Raw genomic sequence first — 22,551 nt, 5'->3', positions numbered from 1 at the left:
AATATTTTACTACATCACTAGACCTTCAATATGTTTTGAAGAACAACTCTTGAAAAATCGGATGAGGGATTTTTTGATTTGATTTCAAATTTCCAAAAAAAAATTTCAATATCGTTGAAACTATCAACAGGGCAATTGAATACCGAATTTTCGAACGTTGACATCTGACATATAGTAAATCAGGTACAAATCTTTCAGAATTTTAAAATACTCTCTCTTAGTTCGAGTTAGAGAGTTGAGTTAGGTATAAAAAAATAGTCTTGAAACTGTGGACACTATTATTACTGGACAACTCATTTCATACATCAGTAAGAATAACACACATGTAATTCTTTACAATTATCTTCTATATAATTCAAATGAAATATTCACTTTTTTCGGCCTCCTCTTTCCTTAACTTGAAGTTGAATCGTTGCACCCTGTGTAACATTATAGTATGCCAAAGTATTAGAATCCTTGAAAAACATTCCCTGAAAAAAAAGTTTGAATAAAAATAACTAACTGCAAAGATTTTTTGCTAGGATAATGTCTGATTATATCTGAATTATCATTATTATTATTGATTTTATTTGAAAACTTTCCTACTTACATCGAAAAACAACTTCTGCTTAGCTGGTGGCATATTTGTTTCTTCCTGCACCTTTGCCTTCAAATTAGCCACACTTTCTCCCAAGGGTAATGTGAGGCTCATCACCTGTCCGGTTAATTTCCATTCAGACTTCTCAGGCAAAAGTGGTATTGTTACCTTGATAGACACTGGACCCTATAAAAAACAATTTTAACTGAAACTCACAATACAACTACACAAAATCTTACTGGATTTCTTGTAATGAATACTTCTTCGGGTACAAGAGAATCTTCATTCCTCAACTTTTTATTACTTGGTTCATCATCTAACATACCATCGTTTGGATGTTTCATTGGCATTCCCATTGGCTGTCCCATAGGAGGAGGCATTGGAGTAACAAAGCTGGCCATAGGAGGTGGTGCTGCCACTATAAAATAAGTTATTTGTTTGAATAAAGTTGTCCATTTTTCAGTGCAGCCAGTGGTTTTCAATATAAAAACATTGTGAGTTAGAGCATGTTTTTTTAAGAATGCCTATAACTTCTACAATTTCTTTTTCATTAATAGGAAGTAAAAGCAGTTTTTTTTAATGAGCACTGATAAAACAGGTCATTCGTATTCACAATCGCCAGAAAAAATAGAAAATCTCCAGTTCAATGTAAATAGCATATCTTAAAAAATTGATGATAGTAGTGTTGAGTTTTTAGGTATTTATCTGGATGAATTCCTGAATTGGAATAGTCATTGCCAACATCTGATATCTAAACTCAATCCTCTGAACTTTTTTTTTATTAATTTAAGATCAGTATTGACTAGAGCTCAGTTTACTATGCTCATGTAGACTCTAGAATTAGGTACAGTGTTTGTTTCTGGGGAGAGTCAACTTCAGCACAAAATGTATTCGTAGAACCAAAGCGCATTGTACGATGACAAATATTTCTCAGATTCTTGTAGGCAGTATTTCAAAAAATATAATATTTTAACTCTTGCATCAGTTTATATATTTGAAATGTGTGTAATGTGTTTGGAAATCAGTCAAATTTAACATTAAATAAGAGTATTCACCAGCACGATATGAGAATCAAAAACCAGTTCCATGTGCCAATTGCAAAATTAAAAGTTACTTATTCTGGGCCATAATACATTGGTCCAAAAAGTCACAATAATCTCTCTGAATATGTGAAGGCTTCAAAGCAGCTGTATAATTTTAAACAAAACTGATAGCATATCTGTTAGAAAATTGTATTTTACACAAGCCGAATTTTGTAATAATTACTAGGTCTCTTCTTCTTTTACTGTCGCCTCATTAAATTTTTATAACTGAATTTAGTATAATTATTTTATTGTGTTGACAGTTTCCTATAAAACTTTATATTGTCTTAATGGAAATAAAGTATTATTATTATTAACTTGGTACATTATCATAATACTTTCAGTAAATAGGAGCTATCCGACTTGTTCATTTTTCCCAAATCTCCAAAAAACACTACAGCCTCATGGGCTTATCACTTTTTTTTTTCATCTTTTCCAACTACTTTGTTCCCTGTACTGATTTGTACAAGTCTCTAGCTGGATGTCATATTCTTCTGAACATAATTTTGGTAACTCATAATAAAGATTGGATTATTATTATTATGACAAATTTCTTTGGAAATACGGAATATATTGTTTTTTTTTTGTTGATTTTGAAGATATTTTCATCTTTCACTGCAAATGTAGAAAGGGCAAATTATTGAATCTGAAAGTTGAAGTTGGCTGAAATTTGCTGGGGAAATAAAAACAAGTTTGTTTCCGGAGAAACATACACCAATTATTATGGACAATCCAAATTATGATCAGAAAAATAAGAGCATCCAGCAAAGGACCTGTACAAACTTGTACAGAGAATATGATTGTTGGAATGAGTGTCATTAAAAACATGAGAAAAAACGCAATAAGCCCATGAGGCTGGGAGAATTGGACAAGCCAGACGAGACCCCAAGTAGAAGAAGAAAAATCCTTGTATAAAATTCAACTGAATCCAAAAGGGAATATTTTCAGATAAATTTTTTGGAAAAAAAGATTTTTGGCTTTCTACTTTTCCATCATCAAACAAGAAATGTGAAAAGCTTCCAAAGAGAGGAAGAAAATTACTACAATGAAAACTTAATAAAAATGTATGTACAGCACACACAAAAATTTCCTTCTAACACGACCTAGAAGTGAAAACCCTTTCGAAACAACTACTTTCAAATAAACAATGACTTACATGAAAATCACATTTTCCCATTGGGTTTTTATAGTAGCTTTTATTAAGCACTTCTATCTTTGAATTTGAATAAAAGTATGTGTGTGTGACAAATGTTGTACAAACGGAATTAGAGAAAGGTATTTTCGTGTAATTCAGTATTCAGTAATTCATAAATTCAAAGATAGAAGTGCTTAATGAAAGTTACCATCCAAACGCAATGGGAAAATGTGATTTTCTTGTAAGTCATTATTCATTTGAAAATAGTTGTTATGCTTTTAATAAAAAAGTGATCTCTCCTAAATTCTCTCCTATTTCAAACAATATTTTTAGTTGATGTGTTGCCTTCAACATTCTACAAGATCAATGTTGAACACAAACAAATTGCTTGCTTCTCAAGACATAAAATTCTTTTTATTAAATGCAGAGACTTACTCATTATAGGAGGAGGTCTCATTGGTGGCATAGGAGGAGCAGTCATCATCATTATTGGTGGTTGCGTAGCCATCATAGTAGGTTGAGGAGGTACAGGTATAGCCATTGGAGGAGCCGGTTGCGTCTGAATGAGAGAAACCTGAGGCTTAGGTGGCTGAAATTATTTATACAAAATCATGAAATAAAAATAAAGAAAATGCATTCATCTAAGCATACCGGTGGTTGATTTGGTGGTTTTGTAGTTATTACACTCTGAATGTTGATCTTGCCAGATTTTGACCCTATATTTTTGGGGCCAATTTTTTCTTTTTCTTCATCAGGGAGTAATCCTTTTACCTAAAAAAATACATTATTATTTTTAAAACACCTTCTCGAATAATAAAGATGCTGACCTTATGGATTTGGTGTATCTGTTCTTCCAGTGTTATGTTAGCTCTAGCAGCTCTAGTAGCAGTTTCCACACTACTCGTGTGTCCATCCCAAATTACTTTCTCGTCCTTCCTAACATCTTCTTCTCCTATTTTCTTACCAATTGCAGTTTCCTCATCACCAACACCAAAAATATCTGTACGTCTTTCTGCCAGAAGTTTCAATGAAGCATCGATTGCTGAACCAGCTGCGTAAACTGTTTCTTGATTCATTTTATCCATAACTTGCTTATCACGTTGTTCAACCCACCTAGGGTCAAGGAGACCTATACGCATATGCTCCTGGACTTTGCTGGCTGGAATCTTCTCACCAGTTATTGGCGATACCAAGTAGTCATCGCCTACAGTTGGTCTGGTTACCTTAACAGCTGAAATAAAGAAGGTTTATCATAAAGACAACTTAGTAACCTTTATGTAATCATTTGTCAGATCAATAACAATTTTTTTATAATCAATCACTTCGTAAAAGCAAACATTCTAAAGGTTATTAAAAAAAATCACATTCACACTAAGAATCGGCTTGTAATTTATATATATATATATATATATATATATATATATATATATATATTTGGGAACAACTTTTCATAAATTCAATTCTGAAATTTCAATAAAACAAATAAAGTGTAATGCCACATCGCATCACTTCGGATGAAATTTTTGAACTCAATGGGTTGAAAATACTGGTACCAAACACCAAACACAATATATATACTTTGTATACTTGTATATTTGTGCACTTTGTACAATAAGATGAACGTCAATTGATTGATCAAAATATCAGATTTTGTTTTAAAGACAAAACACAAGCACTACAGGAAAATCCTCAAGTCGCTGTTAGAGCGGTGCCTGTGCGAAAGTAGCAATTCACATTGGATTTAAATGCTGGAGATTAAATCCATTTGGAAAAACGTTCTCAGTAAGTTCATTTCACGTAAACGCATTTTTCCAAATGAAAGAATTCTTGAACAGTGAAGTTTGAGGTGTACTGAATCCACAGTCAATCGTGTATTTCTGATACATACCGCTCTTGGTGGAATCAAATGTGCCAAGTCACTTGAACACTTCCTGTTAAAGTATCTATAGAAGAGAGACAAATCTCCAACCTTTCTTCGATGTTCCAGACTATCAAGGTTGCAAGTGATGTTCCCGTCTCCAATCAGGCGGATGGCTCTTTTCTGGATGGAATCCAGCAGCCTCAGGGTATGTTTAGGGGCGGAGCTCCATACATGAGAACAACACTTCAAAGATTGTCTGATCTGAGCTTTATAAAGCATCATAAGTTGCTGAGGTGTGTATAGTTTTTCAGTTCGGAACAGTGTTCCAAGCTTTTGAGAAGCAGCCTTTGCAATTCCAGCGACATGATTGTGCCAAGACATATTGGTGTCAATTTTAAACCCCAATAAACTTATCAAAGTAGAAAGTGAAATTGTCTGACCTGACATTATTATATTCGGCATCGGAAAACCGATGCCTGGGTATTTGTGGCATTGAATTGAATCCGATTATTTTCACCCTAATTCGAAATTACTTCAAAATCCTCATTAAGATATGCAACCTCCTGCTGCCAGTGAAGATGTGCATCCGCTACCGATGTCCTGGTATCCAAATGGAATGACGAAACAAGTGTGCTGTCACAGCCAATTCCTCCACCTATTTTAAATTATTAAAATTCACATGGTGTTCATTTTGGAATGGACCCTTTTCTGATTTTGATTCTTCAAGTTATTTCATTTTTTTGGGTATTGCTTTATCGCAGCACCATTCAAAATGTGAGAAAAGGTTACTGAACATGACATCAACACTTTCTTCTTGGTCTTCTGAAATTATCAGTGATATGCATTCTGATATTGAAAATTATTTTATTCTCGATGTGAAAATATACTTTGTATTTTCCATTTTATTTATTATATTCCAGATCAGTCTTTGTGCAAAGTGATCCAATACTCCCATATCATTGTTAGTAATTTTATAATCCAGACCCTAGATATTTTTTTTATTTGCCACAAGTATTGGTTCATCATATGGCAATGTAAGATGATACATTTCAAAAAGTCTAACAGTTGTTTTTTAGAATGGCTTTCTCCTGTGAAGTCTATGTTGAAATCTCTGCATATAATCACACCTCGCATATAACATTTCATATCTCTACCTCTTTATAACGTTAAGCGGTGATGTAATGGCGCTCTGCTGTTTGCTTTGAATTTACCTACTTATGAAATCATGTTTTTCCCAGGGATCACTCCTTCAAAACTGGATTCAACTTTGCGACAAATTCCTAAATTGATAATATAATAAAAATTAACAATATCTTTTAGAAAAATAGACAACACACTAATCTTACAGGAAACAGCTCCTAGTTAAATTTGGTGAAAATCTGCAAAAATGATCTTCAATAAATTCCGAACAGAAGTTTTCAAGGCCAGAACTATTCAATTAATGACTAAATAAAAAAAGTTATTAAGAGTAATCAGAATATCAATTCATATTAATCAAACTTACTGAACAAATGTATATTAAATTTTTTTGGGCATGTGTAAAGCTTGGCCATAAGAACTTTGGATCCCCATGATCTGTAAAACATTTCTGCAGTTTTAGTCAAATTTCAACATGAACAAATTAGAGAATAGTTCCTTCAAATATAAATCCAAACTAGGTGCTGTCTTCAAAACATTTTGAAGTGGATTGCAGAATATTTGATTGAAAGGATATTAAAAAGTATTTTTTGATTAGAATGTAGCAAGCTGTAGAAAAGACTATAAATCATCTCACCTTGTTTAGGATCATACTTCTTAACTAAAACCTTATCAGGTGCAGGTGGCAGAGGGGGTTGAATAGAAGGAGGTGGGGGTGGTTTAAGTGAGGATTCATCTTCTTCTTCAGAACTTTCCTCCTCCATATCCTGAATACGATTATCATCACGTCCTTTACGACTATGTGTTTTGTCTTGCATTGTACTTAGTCCTTCGTCCTGAAACAGCACAAATTTCCATAAAAATATTTGTGAAATGAAAAAGAACTTTTAAATTTTTGGGAAAGAAAGTTTTTGGCTTTCTACTGCTCCATCTGATACAAAAAAAGGGATGAGAGAATCTTCCTTTCTTTGGAAGATTCTCTCATCCCTTTTTTTGTATCAGATGGAGTAGTAGAAAGCCAAAAACTTTCTTTCCCAAAAATTAATCACTCCTAAAAATATTTCAATTCAACTTTTAAATATTTTTAAACCGAAAAATGTTTGAATTTCATTCTCACTCCTAGTGAGTATTAGATTCATAATAAGCAAATAACCTGGATTTCTATAAAAAAAAATTGAAGAACATCTGATAAACAACAGAGTATAATTTCAACCTACCGCTGGTGGTGGTTCTTCCTCATCACTTTCAAGCTGCATTTCGATGTCTTCACCATCTTCAATCCTTTCTTGGATGAGAATCCGTGCTCCTACTTCTTCTGGTGTAGTGGGAGGAGGAAAATTACCTATTTCGAATGGTTGGTAATCAACTGTTTCTACCACAACAAAGTCATGCCAGTCAATTTGTGCGTAAGCAACTGCAACAGATAAAAGGAAGTAATTAAAAATTTCTAGTAATTGTCACTAAATATCACCTCTTTCTCTTTCCAAGATTTCCTCCTCCTTTGCCTTTTGTGCTTCTTGATATTTTAACCATTCTGCACGATATTTTACTTGTTCTAGAACTGATTTGGCACTTTTAGCTTCATCACGGAGACGTTGCTGCATACTTTTTGGAGGGATGAGTACCTATGAAAATGCATATCTTCTAAATTTTTCATCAGAAAATTTAAAAATGTTTTACCTTGGTATATTGTTCCAAAAGTTTCGTGAAATACTGAAATAAGGAATGTTGTGGCCTTAGAAAATCAAACTGGAAGTTTCGTTGTTCTCTATTCATCAACTGTGTGAGAAATGCTCTTCCGTTTCTTGCTACGAATTGTGCAGTGAGTTTCACAATGTCACTAAAAGATAAACCATTACACATTTTTTTTGTATTCACTCATTAAAGAAAATTTAAAAATTTAACTCACAGATCAAGAGCAGATATGGATGGTGGATCAGCAATGAATTCAAATTCAGGTGGAGGATCCTTTGGTACAAAAGGCTGCTCGACTTGCTTCAAAATTTCTTGTTGTTTTTGTTGAGCTGCTGAAGTTACAGATAGCTTCAAAATAGCCTGATTCAGTCCAGCAGCAGGCTCTTGACCTTAAATCAAAAATACAACTTTTTGAATTATATAATGAAATAGGTTATATCAAACTCCAAAGGACATTTAATCAGGTATGAAATTCGCTCTCGTAGACTATTTTATCAAGATACTCAAGGCCTTGGAGCCGAATATTCAGATTTGGCTAAATATCATCATGAGTGTAGTATTGTATCAAGTAGGTTTCATAGTGGAAAAAATGTGTTCAATTTTATATATTTATATGATCTGATTTTTTTTAAGATAAAAATTTTGGAAACAGTTCCTATTAAGGTCATTGTAGATATTTTTCACCAATAACTCCTTATTTTGATGAAAAATTACTATAAGGAATAAACACATTAAATCTGGTTCTTCAGCTCTCCCAAATAATGTTTTTACAGGTAGCCATACATACTTTTGTCATTCCCATTCCATATTGACTCCAACCCTATTTCTATGATGCATCAATGATCTATTTGAAAACATCAGAATGTTTTCAATCAACGTAATGTCTTTGAAAAGCATAATCATACAAGTGTGTCAATTCGTCTTTTGTTGGTATTTTTATTACATGCCTGATGGTCAGTATGTTTGTATTTATTGATCAATTTTATATATTCAAATACATAGTTTTCATGTAATCATACGAATCATACGAACCTAGTCTACCAAGTGATTAATGAAGAATAATAATAATTATTATTATTATCTGCTGCCAATGCTCATTTTTGTTGATAACACGAGGTTTTACCAGAGGAAGATTTGATGAAAACAAAGACCATGTATTAAATGCTTAACTTAAAAATTTTGACCAGTTCTCAAAATTGATTTCTAGAAAGCAATCTACTAGTAAATGGTGAAATGGCACAGTCATTGTGTACCTAACTCTCAATGAAGGTGAAAGTGGAGTGATTCTGCTAAGTTAGGTGACTGGCAGACCAGCTAACTGCAGCGATGCTATTTATTAACATAGCCTAACCCAAAACATCAGACTACCCAACACAGTAGTTGATGTTACGCGTTATCAAAAGAAAAAAAATCTACCTGTAGACCTCACTGGTTTCAAAACTAATTCATTTACCAGCAACTGAATTTACTAAAGGTAAACAATTATTTCATAATTGAAGATATTTTTCTTTTTAAACCATATCTCCTAACATCTACAAAAAGTTTTGTGTTCTTTATTGAATCCAAGTTTTTTAATTGAACAACAAAAAGACTTAATATACTGTCGTTCTTAATAGGAAAGTAGACTGGCTTCATCTTACAGGCTAAATAAGCGAGTTACTTGCTGAAGCTATAAATTCTAAATGTTTCACAATTCACATACCTTTTCCCTCTCGAAAGTCCTTAACTTTATGTTGATAGTAAGCATGGTAAGGGTCTCCAGTGTTCAAGAAATTGAATTTGGGATTTCCAAGTTCGTTCTGTCGAATACGTGCCTCAAATTCTGGTCCATTTCTTGCCACAAAACTTGCAGTTTTGTCAACAATATCTTAGCATTTTTGTCAGGAAAATACACTTTTTCTTGTAGTTCAATACACTTACTTGGAATAAACATATGAGCTGTAAAGAATTCTAAAAATATAGGATATGAGTTGCATTAAGAAAAGGATACTTCTCACTTCTGGTGGTGGATAAATTATACCCACTACAGGATTTATTGGGCCTGGTTCTTCATTATTACTATTTGGTGTCACCTCTAAGGGTGGCATTTTTTATAGAATTATTCAAAGTAGATTTCTTGATGATTCGATATTCAAGTAGAATCAAATTAGTCTCAGAACTTTCTGTCAGAAAAGCAGACACTATTAGTAGCAAACATAGCAAAAGTCACAAAGTTTTCTCTACGTTTGTTCTGGTTCTCAGTCAGTACTGTTTCTTCTTCTTCTTCTTCTTCTGCTTCTTATGGTCATTGCTTCCTTAATCCGGCGCATTTGACCAGTGCGCCATAATATAATAGGAGCTTCGTCGGGAGGTACAGTCTGACTTGCTCGAAGCAATACCGTACCCTATATGTAACATCACTTGTCTGGTATTAACTTCTCTGAAGTTTTCGTGTGGACAATTATTTATCACTTTGGAGACTCACTATTACGGTCTATCATATGTCTTCTTTTGTACGAAAAGGTAGGTCGTTGGAAAAGGTACAAGGAACACAAACAAAGGGTCTATAAAAAGGTGAGAGACAGAATAGCAGTACCCCCATCCCCCATTTTACAATTTGATGTTATAATGTTTCATGAAGTGAATTATTATTTTTATAATAGAGATATTTAAATTCCTTAGTACTATAAACATATCCAAAGGAGCTGTAATGCCTGCTGTGACAAATTTGTGGTATATATCGTATTCAGGAATAACATTAATAGGACATTCTAAAAAAATATGGTTAATAGTTTCAATTCGACCACATTCGCAGTAAGGGGCGGGAACCACTCCAATACTGTACAAATGTGATTTACTCCAACAATGGCCTGTTTTCATACGAATAATGCAGGAAATATGTCTTTTGTCCATGGCAAGTATATTCCAATACCATGGCTTCATAGGAAAGTCTGGGTGGATTTTACAATACATCTTTCCTTTAACTCTTATATCATTTTGCCATTTGTTATGAAAGCTATTATTTATTGTTTTCTTCAAATGAGGTAAGAAATTGTTTTTGTCAATTTTTATACTCAATGGAACATATAAAGTGGTACCTACTTTCGCTAATATATCAGCTTTTTCGTTACCCTTAATATGTTCATGACCTGAAATCCATGCAAATTTAAAGTTATGTTTTAATATTGTAGAAAATATAATATTTTTAATTGTTAAGCTAATATGATCACTATTTACCTGAAAGCTCGCATGTTTAATCCGTTCTAATGCACTCATAGAATCTGTGAGTATTAAGTTTTTCCTGCTACCCTTTTCTATACAAGTTTTCATTCCTTGATATATGGCAATTACTTCTGCATCACAAATATTAGTATAATCATTGATTCTAGCTGAGAATGCAAAGTCAAATTGTGGTATATTTATACCAATCTCCACTTTATCATTGTCCTTTGAAGCATCAGTAAAAACAAGAGTGTACTCTCCCTGATATTTTTCTACAAAACCGAGAAATTTTTTATCATTATTTAGATCTCCCTTTTTTAGTTTAATATCGATGATGTCTACCTCTTGTAAGTAAGTTTCGTAGTTAAAACTAAAACCTGGTATAATATCATTGGTGTATAAATGACTCGTTATTGCTTTTCAATTATGCAAGGCTTCCACCAAGTAAGGCGGTTGTTTATTTTTCCAAAAATCATTATTGTTTTGATAATATAAAACTCGAATAATTTCCAGAAGGTTCAAAAGATGGGGTTTAAAATCTAATCTTTTCATTATAAATTTGTGCGCTAACCATTGCCTACGAGTTTCTAAATCGACCATACCTGCTTCTGCTAAGATTACATTTCGAGGTGTGGATTTCATACAACCTAAAATGATTTGGAGTCTCATAATATACGTTTTTTCTAATTTTTCCCAATTTTTTTTTTGTACACGGTCTGTATAATATGGAGCTATAGTCCAAATGAGTTCTGACCAGCCCATTAAAGGCCATCAGCATTGTCTTGGGATCCGCACCCCACCATACTTTACAAAATGTTTTAATAACGTTAATTCCTTTGTTAGCGCGACTAATTGCATTATCGACATTTTTATCCCATTTTAAGTTAGATGAAAAAACAGTTCCCAAGTATTTAACCTCATTTTTTGTCTGGATCCTATTATTGTCTATCATAATTTCTTGTGTTCCTAAAAGAGGCCTACCTTTCTTAAATATTATACTTTCACATTTCCCTAGTGATAGGTGAAAGTCATGTTTTTTCATCCATGAGTTTATGTGTGTTAATGTGTCATTCATTTTAGCTATGATGTCTTGAATATTTTGCCCTTTAAAGAGTATTAATACATCATCTGCATATGCAATTATTTTACCTATTGATGGTATTATGTCAAACAGCGAAATTAAGTATATATTAAATAGTATCGGACTTAATGGTGACCCCTGCGTTAGTCCTTTCGAATTTATGAGTGGACCATGCTCCATTCCATTTTTATCAATTATGAAATTTTCCCTGTCATTATTTTTTCTAAATATTGAATTCGCTAAGTCTGTTTCTATTCCATATTGTAGAAGGTAATTGTATAATATATTGATGTTAACATTATCATATGCTCCCTTAATATCTAATAATACTGCCACCATGCTTTGATTTAAACTAAATGCTAGTTGTACATATGTAGTTAAAAAAGCAGTACAGTCTGTTGTACCTAATCCTTTACGAAAACCAAATTGATGTCTTGATAAAATTTTATTATGTTCACAGTACCATTCTAGTCTGAGTTTAATTAATTTTTCTAGGATTTTTAATCCACATGATGACAAAGCTAATGTACGGTATGAATTATTTGTGTCTGTTCCTTCTACTGAAGGTTTTTTGTTTAATGCCAATTAGTAAAAATTCCTTCCATGTTTCAGGTATTGTATCACCTTTTAAAATGTCATTGTAGGTTTGGAGCAGTGATAGTTTAAGTTGCATAGGGAGGTGAAAAAACATGCTATAGGGTATTCCATCTCTTCCTGGAGCAGTTGCTTTTTTATATTTTGAACAAATTTCGAGTTCGACTAAAGAAAAAGGTTTCGATTCTTTGTTGACAGAAGATAATTGAAATTCTGGATTTACACTACATAATGAATGTTGCTCGAGCAGTTGGTTGGCTTACTCGCGCATCTAGATGCACCAGCTGGTGCATTGTTTGAGTCATATTTTTTAAGTCTCTTATCAGAATAGCTTCTGATTATGTTCCATACATATGTGAGGTTGGATTCGCGATTTAGAGTCGAACAAAAAATCTGAAAGCTTTTTCTTTTCTTTTTTTTTTTTTAAATCGTTTCGTGCTAGCTAATATTCTTTTAGCTTCTAAGTAGTTTTCTATCGTTGGGTCGTTCTGAAAGGTTATTATTATTTATTTCCTTCTAAAAACAGCTTGCTTACATTCGTTGTCCCACCAGGGGCTTCGAGCGCACTGCAACCGTTTTGGTTGATAAATAGGTATAGTGGCGTCAGCAGCCTCATTCATTAAGGAAGTCAATTCTTCATATGACCCCACAGCACGGTTTCCCACCTGTCCATACAAGTGTAAAGTATATGCATTCCAATCCGCTTTGGAATAAATCCGGATCTTTTTGTTATCAATTGGTATTATATTTTCCATCACATCGTTGTATCTGCAGATGGTGGGATAGTGATCACTATTTCCACACTCCTCCAGTACCTCCCAATGACATTTCACTGCTATATCGTTGGAAGTTATGCATAAATCCAAAGGACTTGGGTTTTCAGAAGGGTTTGTGAATCTAGTAGTTTTCCCGGTGTTTAAAATTACTTTGTTTTGAATATCTAATATTGTGTTTAATATGATTACTCATGGTACTGCCCCACAAGGGGTGATGCGCATTTAGATCACCCATCCATATAGTTTTACCTTGAGTCTGAGTCATCGTCATTAATGAGATCTCTTCAAACTTTAGCCTATTATTAGGCGGGTTATAGGAATTTATGATATTTATATTGTTAACTTTTATTATTATGTATTGAAATAACCTATCATTTTCATTGATGCCATGTAAGGTAATAGGAGTATAGGTACAATCCTTTCGGATAAGAGTGACTATTCCTCCGTAACCGTCATCCTTATCCTTCCGTAAAATGTTATAATTTTTAATTTTTAGGTTATTCTTAGGTTTTAACCATGTTTCATTCAACAAGATCACATGAGACATGTGTTCTTGTATAAGATTAAGTAAAAAGTGGTAATTGGCATAAATACTTCTTATGTTCCATTGAATTATATTGAGATTATTGTTATCCCCCAGACTTTCGAATGTTTCTAATTTATATTTTAGGTTTATCTATATCTTTATATTTCCCTGCATTTCCGTATGTATTTATGACGTCAATTATTCTAGTTTTTGTATTTTCAGATAATTTAACAAAAAATTCATAGAAGTTCTTTATTAATGTTCTATCATCCCCTGCTTCCAGTATTGTTGATCTGAATCTGTCGCTTGATTGTGTAGTTTGCGTGGTTTCTAATTGAGAATGTTCATGAGTTCTTTTATTGGTTTGTCCCCCGAAATATGTTTTTTTAATTACCTCCGTATTTCCGTTTAACTGACTGACCCACTGTAAATATGCCCCATCCTCTGTTTGCGGATTTCTACCGTCAGGATATATTAACGTGTCTTTGTGAGCTTGTCTATCGTACCCTACCCTATGTTCTTTATTATTATTAACATTTTTCTCTACCGTAATGCTTTGAGCGTACGATCTTTTCGGCCTTGCGTTATTGGTCAAATATACCTCCCTTCTTTGTTCAATCGAGATTGCATCGTTTATCGCATATCTATTTCTTAAAACTGGAAAATCGTTAGTTTCTTGTGTATATTTAGTTCTTTCTTTAGGTACTTGTTTAGCCGCCTCGTAAAAGGAAATGTTTTCAAATGTAATTTTTTCTCTAATTATTTATTGACGTTCATACTCGACACATGTTCTGTTGTTAGATTTATGTCCTGCTATCATTATTTTCTCAACCGAAAAATAAGGTGGTCAGACCTCGTCCTCAAGGCCACGATACATTATGTAGAGCGCACCAACATCATCCACCAATGTCTACTATGACAGCCTTCTATTAAACACTTCAATAATAAGAACAACCATCTCAACAGAGTGATCTGGATAGAGTCTACGGAGTTCGAAGAGAAAATCTTGACATTCCATCCGTTTTTCTTCCTTTTTTCGAATGATATTCGTCCCACCCAGAGCTGAGAACTCCACCACGAATATCGGAAGTTTTTTTTTTTAAATGTAGAAAACAGATTATACATGGGACAAAAGTTTTTTCTTATCTTTTCATTCGACTTCTTGTAGATTTTCAAATTCTATAATCTGAAAAAAATGTAATAGGGATTTTTTGTATACTATTTATGTACAATCAATTTAAACTTACAGTTTTCTCTCTTTGATTCATTATATATTTGTGAAAAATACGTTGAAATTACGTAGTAATTTATCGAAGTGAACTGTCAGTTTGCCCTTTCTACACCGGTATGAAGTTTTCAACAAGATTTTCTGATTTTTCAAATTGTGGAAGGTGAAACTCTCCTAATAGGTGATTGAAAACTCCACAAAAAATGTCTTTTGTTCTATATTTCTTCAATATACATAGTTGTAGTCCATTTTCAGATTCCACTTTTTTGTCGGCACCTTCTTTCGCTACTATGGCTCTTGAGTGAAAAAATCACATCAACTGTGACAATGGAAATATGCGACAATGAATGAAACTGCCAATAACCACCTCCATTTCACACCATGATAAGAATTATATTGTAATCGCTAGCTCTTCTGTTTTATTTAAACAATTGCTAGTAGCAGCTCGACTCAAAGTATACTTCAAAGTAACCCTAGAATATTTCTCATTGTCAGTATTCAGTGAAAACAGCATTGAAGTTTTGAAATGTGAGTACATAAAAAATAAACTTTAATTGTTTTTTCGTAAACAATTAACTTTATCAGAAACTTCAAAATTAAGAGGAACAGAAATTTTATATCCTTTAACTCATAGAGGAGAATAATGCTTTAATATGGTATTAGTCTAAGAAATTTCTCAGTTCTTAGTAACCACTTTGAAAATTAGACTCTGAAAATTGTTGAAGCATAACCGTTATAGTTTAAATATCAACTTCATGTATTTTCAAATTAAACAGTGAAAGAGCACTAACGAATACCTATATAGGCTTTAGTTTTAGTTCGGAATTTTCTTAGCCTGTCTTATTTTATTTTCCAGAATGATATTCACCAACTTCTCCTGAATTGAAGGGCATTGTTGAATTTAGGAGTATAATATTTAATTCAGTTGAAAAGTCTCATCTATTGAATATTTCTAAATGAATCAAATTTATTTAAAATAATGATGGTAACATACAGAACTATTTAGCATATATCATAACACATTGATAAATTTTTTCTTGATGTGACTATTGACAGTAATGAAAAAATTGTAAGTCAGAGTTTCACAAAATATAGTAACGACTTATTCTTATTGACTAAATGAATTCCAAAGTATACGATTATACTCGTAGAGTACAATATAATTTATATTAACTATTAATTTGAAGTCATCTGTCTGGCACAAATAATTTCATACATTGACAATTTTTTAGATTCATATGAGGGGATGTATTGAATTTTATTTTTGATCGTAACAGTTTCATTTTCAATATATTTTAGGGTTATAAATCAATATTTAGAATTTCATAAAGTCACGTTAACTATTATCATTTTTCTTTTGAAACACTTCTCAGGTTTTTTCGATATATTCGTGAGACGCGGTGGTGAGGGAGTACTCATCAGTTCAGAGACTATGTCCTATATATACTAAATGATTCACGACTGACAACCCTCTTGCTTTTGACTGACCAAGACTGCCAATGACAGTAAAATCTTGACCGTATCCACATTTTGGAAAAGTGATCTTTGTGTCCAAGAATCGTATACCCCGAGTATTGTACCTGAAAATTATTCAATAATTCAACATATTCTGCTATGAATTTTCCCCAATTGTCAATTGTCAACTAGTTCGTTGAATTTATGGTGTTGTAGTCGAAAGTCTTGCTTAAGAAAAATATTGTAAGTAAAACACATGTCGCAGTTTTTTCAATATCTCATAGTAAAAATGAAAATAACAATAAACTCTAGTAAGTTTTGATATGAATTTTCATCAAATGTCGGTCAGAGTATTTATGTTCACTGTTCACAGATACTCATAAATATCCTTTCAGAAATAATCCACATTTAGGAGAGTTTTTTACAGCACACTTTTCACACAGAACAAAATACAGTCTCTCGGCACATATTTCGCTAACCTAGTCAGCTTCATCAGGAAATGATTAGAAATAGAAATAGACCAGTTCAAGTCATCTCCTGATAATGCTAACTTGGTGAGCGAAACGCGTGTCAAAGTTCTGTATTTTGTTCTGATCTGGAAAAGTGTTTCAATAGATATCCAACTTATCACAATATCCAAGATATCTCTTAGTGTTTTTTTAAATTTCTCAATGATCCAAATAATTTGTTTTAAATTTTTCATTTGATGACGTAAGATTTGAAAAACTTGTGCAATTTCTGAATGTTGGTTTTTTCAGTGGGAGTTTCATAAAAAATTGTATCTAGTAGAAAAAAGTATAACATTTGGAAATCAAACATTACATTATCAAACCACGAAAATCGAAATCTATCATACTCATTCGACAGTTTTTAATAGAAAACTCATATAAAGTTCAAAAATCTTATTATAGTTCTTGAGTCATTATTATTCGATGATCTATATAGTGAATTTCGATATCAAAAACTTTCTCTATTATCACAAGTAATTCGCAGCACATTTTATCGTGACTCGAAGAGTTTGTATACATTTTTTTCAACAATTAACCTGAAATGTTTGGTATATAACATTCTCCTTAATAACCCACTAGGTACAGTCATAATCAGTAGTAATGAATTGTTTTCAATAGTAAAAACAGAAACATAATATGACGTTGAAAGATAAAAAATATGAGTGAGTTGATATCACCAAATAATAATTGCACACTTCAAATGTATCAAATCCACAAATTTCGTCACTTTTTTCAAAAACCTGTGCCAGAACGATACTACTGAGTTTTCTTTTTACATAATCATTTTTCAAAGGGGATCATTTTCCAACAGAAAATAACTTGTTAAAAGAATACCCTAATTTCAATCCGATGAAATAGGTCCAAGTCATTGTTCACCATTGAAGGTGTTTTTAATCAACAAGCTTTGCATTAAGGAGAGTTTAAAATAGTTTTCATCAGTATTCAGAAGTTACTATTTCTTAATTATTAAGCGAACATAACTTTATTGGTGTTTGACCAATCACCCCTTTTTTCCGTCCAAAAAGTACTTTTATGTGGTAAAATTTGGTAATAACATAAGAAAAGCTCTATCCATAATTTTTGCTGTACAATTGAAAATTCATGAAATAACATTCAACAGCGACTAATAAATTTAATCCTGAAATAGCTCAAAAGTCAATAAATTGTATACCTTCATGCTCAAAAACAACACTGAAAAACCACAACTCATTGAGAGTTAAGTTGAAAATATTGTTAATGAATGAATCATCAAAAATCTTCTCCACTCACTTCTCGTGTGGGATTTTCAGATTTTGATGCGATGTGTTTTTTGAAATACATTTTAATAGTTCTCTTGAAAAATTGTATTTTATCTTGGGACTATCACGTAGTCCCAAGAGAGGAAGAAACATCCCATGTACCAATGCTCTAACAAAAATTAAACACGAGATGGAGCTGTTACTAGTTAACAATCTTTCTCTTAGACGAATGTTTCATACATGCGGTTGAGTCGCGTTGAAATTAATCGAGTCCCAAGCACTTTCCTGTTTGGGTCGGATCTTTCCTGCACTGATGGAAAGTAACACCTCGAAACCGGTCTGTAGGTCTCGAATAATTTCAGCAGGGTCCTGCTACTGGATGAACGAGAAACATCTGCGAGACTAGCCTCTGTGAGGTATCTTGCATAAATGTCTGTCGGATATTATTCAATATCCAGCGTGACATTAGCCTGGGAAGTAACCAGAACCTACGATGTAGGTAGTTGGGAGAGATGAATATTTCAAAATTTTACTTAGATATATTTATTTTCTAGTGTGCATATCACTTCTCGATGCATTCTTCAGAGACGGTTTGATCTCAGAGTATTGGTACATGGAATATTTCTTCCCCTCTTCGGGCTTTGCTCAAGAGATGGAGCTGTTACTAGTTAACTATTTTTCTCTTAGGCATTTACCAGAATCTACGGTGAAGGTAATTGGAAGAGATGAATATTTCGAGCTTTTATTTCGAAATATTAATTTTCTAGAACAAATTATGCCTTCTTTGGAATATCATTCAGATATTCTCGAACCAAACTAAAATTAGTTTTTATTCTTCACAAGGAATGCTTATCGGCCTATTAAAACCATAACAACAGAAATTGCAACGTATACAAAATGCCTGGATGAGATTTTTGTGCTGCGTGTTTGTACTCTGACATGTAATTCCATATCTATTCAGATAAGATTATTATGCTGAGTTCAGAATTGAACATATAATATAATTATTCGTACACATATTTTTTCAACTAAAACTCCTAATTATTTGTACGAACAAATCAGAAAACGAAACAATAATTACTCTGTTAGTAATATATTTTACATACTTCTTACCTAATTTCTTCAATAACTTATTACCATTTATACATTGTTCAAAAGTTCCATTCAGAAACACCTTGAAAACTTATTTTAGTTGCTCAGAAATGAAATCAATGTTTGTCTGTATTTTGAATTCGAGAAAATCAATTTTTTCAAATTCCATCTAACACCTTTCTTTTTTATTATATTTTGACATATGCTGGATATTTTGTTCTATTATGGAACGAGTAGTATACAATATTTTTTGACCCGTTCCCTCTTTCTGTAGTATCTGTAGAGTAGGGAAGGTGAGTGTAGGCCCACAGCACTTAGGCCACATGTGACCCATTGTACATCCTCCCAAAGAGTTGTCCTCCTAGGTCATCGTCCATCTTGTCCTTTCCAGGAAGGTGGACAGGTCTCTGGGAGACACCTCCTTTATATCGGCAGGTGTAGGTCAAGACTCGCCAAACACAGACTCTCTTATTGACGATAACTCTGGGCACTCGCATAGGACATGCCTGACAGTCTCATCTTCCTGTTCTCACATTCTGCATAGTGGTGTGTTCACTAGCCCCATATTATGGAGGTATTTCCTTAGTTGACAGTGGCCAGTCAGAAATCCTACTGCTAAGATATATCTTCGGCGCTAGCTTCCCAGGGTCACCCAGGGTGATCCTGGCAAGATTGCATCCTTTGATTTCATCCCATCTCTTTAGGGATTGAGCATGGGTGTGACGTTTGGCTAGTTCCGCAATTGTCAAAGTCATCAGGCCGTAGGTGCCACTGGGTCCTAAAATTCTTAGTCCAGCCGCTTCCTTCGCTAAAGAGTCGGCAATTACCTTTACTCCTGTCGTGGCCTTCAATCCACCTCAGGATAATGTTATTATCTACCGAGGCTTTGGCTAAATCTTGGTGGCACTCTAGTACTAACCCTGGAGGTAACACGTTTTCTGTTCAAGGCTAATAGGGCTTGTCTGCTATCAGTGCAGATCGTTATGTTTTTGCCAGAAATGTCTTTTCTGGTTAATTCTTTTGTGGCAATTGAGATACCAGCCAGATCTGTTTGAAACACGCTGGTTTTTTTCCATTCCCCACTTAATCCTTAGGCTTAGTTATCTGGAGTAGGTATACTCCACATCCTGATCCTTCTTTGGTTTTTGAGCCGTCTGTATATATACATATTGCATTTGTAGCATCTGATTCTGTGTTCTGTTTTATTTGTATTTTGTAGGGTTTATTAAACACAAAGCTGGGTTCAATTGCTTCAATGATGGTTGCCTGCAGCAGAGGTTGCGCAGTAAACGTTTCTCGCCATAGGCTCAGCCTCAATTGACCCATTCCTACTTCGACTACTATTACTACTCTTTATGTACTTTACTAATGTTTGCGACTTATAGGTCATTGTCATCTTGCATATTTAAATAAATATTTGTAATTACATAGTATTTTCGTAAACTTGAAACTATTTGACCGACCAGTTAGGCGCTTCACCCTGGTCTTTTACATGATCACACGATGAGGTTAGTGATTAATGGGTGCACCGAGTACACGAAACAAGTCAAAAATAAAAGCCTTCTAAAGTGTTTGTAATACACAGTTTTCCCCCATATTGTTTGGAACTGGTATGATATTGATATAAGTGAGTAGGGGATATAAATATGACTACAGACTTTTATGACCAGAACAAACCGTTCAATAGAATGATCTGGTAGAACCCACATACTTTAAAAAATGAATCACAATATTTGTTACTATTCCTCATCATTTTGGATGAAATATGTCACGCCAATCAAAAACTTCATTCATTTCCATCCAGCAAAATGTTGCGGACGCTATGACAGCCAAGAAAATAATTTTTCGAAGACCAGTCTCTAGGTAATGTGTGTTGTCAGTATACGACGAAAACGAAAAATATGTAATTGTTGATGGGACAATTACAGAAGAGGGGAATGTTGGAGATTATTTCTTTTATTTAATTAAAATTTTTAACATTCTGTATAATCATATTTGATGTTTCGTAAAACTTCAATGTTTTATGTAAGTAAGCTGTGACATTGTTGAAAAAAATAGATCAGAGTTAATTTGATAGACAAAAATTTGGATTCAATTCGATTCTTCGAGACTGGAAATTTCCAATAATACCTCATTTATAGTTAAAGTCAAATCAACTACTATTTCATCACCAGATTATGTATACACTCCAAGCTCAAAACTTCATTACATATCTTATGTCGTGCAAAGTATAACCGTGAAACGGATAATCTTGTGGTTATTTTTTTCACAAAGTTCCGATATCACTCAATTACCAAATTCCACACCATGAGGTGGAATGATCATTGAGTCCGAAAGTCACGGGCAATGAGCTTCTGCATTCATCCAGTCGTACTTGCGACAAGTGGTTCGAAAGAAATGTGAAGTAATGTGTGAAATAAAGATATTCTACTTTACAAGCTTTCATTTAACTTGAAATGTATGTATGTGTTTATGTATGTATGTTTGTTCTAGTCAAATCTCATCACTGACTTTTGAAGCAGTTATCTTCAACCGATTGAGCTCAAATTTTATATAAACGGTCAGTTTGGATGACAATGCATGGTTAGCTAAGTGACGTCATTCTTCATACCATATGATGATCCTCCGCAGATGTCGGACTAGTTAGTCCCATCTTGGTTTCGACATAAGTATTCCTGAAAAAAAATGTGTTTTTTCATAAAATAGGTAAATCTCGCTCGCAACAAACTATTATATGATATAAATTGGGTAATGTTATAAATTGATGGGTTAAGTTCAATTAAAAGTTCATTTTCTCATTTTAAACACATCAATAGAAGCTTTTTTTAAACATTTTTTTATTGATAAGTTATTTTCAACTCAATTGCTCGAAAAATTGTATAATTGATAATTGAATAGAACTCGCCGATACTTGATGAAAATCGATATTGAAAAACTAATTAATACAGTTCATTGTATGATTTTCACTATAAAGGGTTTTACAAAATCCTCAAGCATGAACTGAGTTTATGCTTGAGGAAGTTATTGCATAGCGAAACACGTGTCGCGGTTTTTGTAAAACCCTTTATAATGAAAATCATACAATAAACTGTATTGATTAGTTTTTTTTGTATAATAAATAATAATTATTCAAGATTCAATGCGCTTCTTCTGATTGAAGGGATAACGTCCACCACTTCCGGAAGAAAGATATTGAAGATTGACAAAACCTTATTTGTAATAAAATTATCTTGAAATTGTCATGTAAAATCAACAGAGAAACAGTTTGCTTTCTCTTTCTTTATAGAAAACATTTATAAAAATGGATAAGTAGAAACACAAAAAGCTTTTTTACCAAGTTCATTGAACATAGTTTCAGTTCGAG

At 33.1% G+C, this 22,551-nt stretch overlaps 2 protein-coding genes across 2 annotated transcripts in view; one reads left to right on the top strand and one right to left on the bottom strand.

Annotated features, from left to right (window-relative positions):
• Window positions 1–264: 264 nt before the first annotated feature.
• Window positions 265–9,744, bottom strand: Sf3a1 (Splicing factor 3a subunit 1). Its single transcript, XM_023164826.2, has 13 exons — window positions 9,478–9,744; window positions 9,190–9,354; window positions 7,702–7,876; window positions 7,473–7,632; window positions 7,264–7,417; window positions 7,010–7,206; window positions 6,430–6,628; window positions 3,622–4,025; window positions 3,446–3,565; window positions 3,230–3,383; window positions 817–995; window positions 590–763; window positions 265–470 (listed from the first exon to the last, which is right to left on the bottom strand). The coding sequence occupies exons 1-13, from the start codon at window positions 9,572–9,574 to the stop codon at window positions 369–371; spliced, it is 2,280 nt and encodes a 759-aa protein (XP_023020594.2). The 5' UTR covers window positions 9,575–9,744; the 3' UTR covers window positions 265–368.
• Window positions 9,745–15,308: 5,564 nt separating this feature from the next.
• LOC111514949 (salivary peroxidase/catechol oxidase) overlaps window positions 15,309–22,551 on the top strand; it is a 55,904-nt gene continuing 48,661 nt past the window's right edge. Inside the window, exon 1 of the mRNA XM_074172859.1 lies at window positions 15,309–15,421. The gene's annotated coding sequence lies outside the window, so the exon portion shown is untranslated. The remainder of the gene's footprint in view (window positions 15,422–22,551) is intronic.

The sequence above is a fragment of the Leptinotarsa decemlineata genome, unplaced genomic scaffold, assembly GCF_025532065.1.
Source record: "Leptinotarsa decemlineata unplaced genomic scaffold, Ldec_3_MD MMD2_tig00000199_RagTag_RagTag, whole genome shotgun sequence".
Classification (NCBI taxonomy): domain Eukaryota; kingdom Metazoa; phylum Arthropoda; class Insecta; order Coleoptera; family Chrysomelidae; genus Leptinotarsa; species Leptinotarsa decemlineata.
Note: the sequence above shows the minus strand (reverse complement) of the source record. Positions and strands in the feature narration are given on the sequence as shown.

Coding starts and splice junctions, on each gene's coding strand:
- Sf3a1 (XM_023164826.2), bottom strand. CDS start 9,574: ATGCCACCCTTAGAGGTGACACCAAATAGTAATAATGAAGAACCAGGC. Junction 7,207..7,263: donor AATCTTGGAAAGAGAAAGAG/GTGATATTTAGT, acceptor TATCTGTTGCAG/TTGCTTACGCACAAATTGAC. Junction 4,026..6,429: donor GAAGTATGATCCTAAACAAG/GTGAGATGATTT, acceptor TCTTTATTTCAG/CTGTTAAGGTAACCAGACCA.